This window comes from Kryptolebias marmoratus, linkage group LG23, assembly GCF_001649575.2.
Source record: "Kryptolebias marmoratus isolate JLee-2015 linkage group LG23, ASM164957v2, whole genome shotgun sequence".
Classification (NCBI taxonomy): Eukaryota; Metazoa; Chordata; class Actinopteri; order Cyprinodontiformes; family Rivulidae; genus Kryptolebias; species Kryptolebias marmoratus.
The window spans coordinates 12,155,512-12,157,694 of NC_051452.1; the positions used below are offsets into that span (position 1 = coordinate 12,155,512).

General features: G+C 41.2%; 2 protein-coding genes across 6 annotated transcripts in view; one reads left to right on the plus strand and one right to left on the minus strand.

Moving 5' to 3' along the window:
- Positions 1 to 2,183, minus strand: part of LOC108244131 (NLR family CARD domain-containing protein 3) — a 1,204,881-nt gene that overhangs the window by 529,945 nt on the left and 672,753 nt on the right. The window lies entirely within an intron of this gene.
- The window catches only part of ipo8 (importin 8), a 101,560-nt gene that overhangs the window by 24,406 nt on the left and 74,971 nt on the right, over positions 1 to 2,183 (plus strand). For all 5 annotated transcript variants that reach the window (XR_005232721.1, XR_005232722.1, XR_005232723.1 and 2 more), the window contains exon 2: positions 1,550 to 1,631. Coding sequence is in view for 2 of the 5 variants with exons in the window: in XM_037973832.1 (XP_037829760.1) it covers positions 1,550 to 1,631 (82 nt within the window). In the remaining 3 variants the exon portion in view is untranslated. The remainder of the gene's footprint in view (positions 1 to 1,549; positions 1,632 to 2,183) is intronic.

Here is a 2,183-nt window from a genome sequence, read left to right on the forward strand (position 1 = left end):
GGACACAAGGACAACGACCAAGGACACAACGGCTGAGACAGCCGGAGCGGGAGGCTCAAACCAGTGACCCTCCGATTACAGGACAGGCCCCTCCTACCTCCTGTGCCACAGCCGCCGGGGTGAGGGGGCGAGGTGTGTGCATGCATCAGTGGGTGAAGAGAGGTATATATGACCTATGCTTACTGGTTTCTTACTGGTTTCTTTTGAAAACAAATGACCTGCCTGATGACAATGAGTCTGTGAATGAAGAGGAAAATGAAAATGATGAAGTATCACAGGAAGATGTTCCACGCTTACCCTGTTGGAGAACACCCCACAGTGCCAACATCACTGATTACCAAGAATGGCAGGCCAGCCTTCCAAAATCAGACAATATCAACTCCCCCTACGAATACTTCAAGATATTTTTTTTCTGAAGACATTCTGGAAGTAGTTGTAGAGCAATGAAATGTATATGCCATTCAGTGTAACACCAACAAGCCCCTTAACCTCATTACAAAATATTATAGAAAACCTTGGCGTTTTAGTACCCTTATAGCATATTGTTGCCCTGAGGCAACAACCCAAAATCTGGTGGGGGGGTGGTGGGGGGCACATTTTCTAATTGATATATTATAAGGACACCCCCAAGCTCCAAAAATTAGGGTGAAATAATTTTTTCCTCATAAAATAAAAATTCATGCCATAGAGGGTTAATAAGCACATAGGCACTAATCATGGCAAAACGAGCCATAGAGGCCAGGGCAGGACCGAAGATGCAGGCTGTGTAAAGATGCTCCTCAGACAGTCCAGCACATAACAGCAGGCTGTAAGATGCAGGCAGGCAAAGCATACATTGAAAGCCATAACCAAGTGGCTGGAATAGTTTACAGGAACATCTGTACAGAGTATGGACTGGAAGTCCGACAGTCAAAGTGGGAGACTTCACCTAAGTTGGCAGAGAATTGCAGGGCTAAGATACTGTGGGACTTCCAGGTACAGACTGACAAACAGGTGATGGCTAACCAACTGGACATTGTGGTGGTAGATAAGATACAGAAGAAAGCAGTGGAAATAGATGTAGCAGTCCCAAGCGACTTTAACATCAGGAAGAAGGAGCACAAAAAGCTCAAGAAATACCAAGGGCTTAAAGAGGAAATAGAGAAGTTGTGGAAAGTCAAGGCCTCAGTGGTGCCAGTGGTCGGAGCACTTGGTGCTGTGACCCCCACTGGAAGAGTGGCTCCAACAGATCCCAGGAACAACCTCAGAGATCTCTGTCAGAAGAGCACAGTCCTAGGAACAGTGAAGATATTGTGTAGAACCCAGGCCTCTGGTAGAGCTTTAAGTGAAAGTAGAACCGTAGAACAAAAGGATGATATTTATATATGATTTTCAAACAATTTCAAACAAATTTTTAAACTTTGTCTTAGATGGTTGAAAACTGACAATAAAGCTGTCCTGCTTTCCGATTTTTTTAAGCTTCCCATAAGTCAAGTTTTTGAGTTGTTTTTTTGTTTGTTTTTTTAACTCAAAATCAAACACTAAAACCTCTTATGTCTCTGTTTTTTAGTCCTACAAGATTATCAACTTTGCTCCCACCCTGCTTCAGATTATTGTGACGGAGCAGGTGGAATTTCCTGTACGCCAAGCAGGTAAGATTCATTTGATTTATTTCAACCACCTCACAACAGAAGTCATCCCATTTTTCTGTACAAAGAAATTCCAATTCAATTCCAAATAGATCCTGATTCAGATCCAATTGTAGTCAGTTCATTCCAATTTTATTACACTTCATTCACATACAAAGCATCATGAAATGTCAAGTGAAAAAATTACATTTTCTGTGAACATGCAATGTAAATAAGCAGGGCTGAAAGACTTTGCTGAAACTTGCTTAAGAAGCTAAAACTAATTTGTGAAAATTAAGACGAGCAGAACAGAGGCTGACATCAGAACACAACCTAAAATGAGCAGAACACATATGGAGAGAAAATGGTTCCAAATTACCTGTGCGTGTGTAAAAGGATTTGTGCGTGTGTAAAAATATTTGTGTGTGTGTAAAAATATTTGTGCGTGTGTAAAAGGATTTGTGCGTGTGTAAAAGGATTTGTGCGTGTGTAAAAATATTTGTGCGTGTGTAAAAATATTTGTGTGTGTGTAAAAATGTATTTGTAACTCGTGTAAGCATCTTTGTGTGTAAGCTT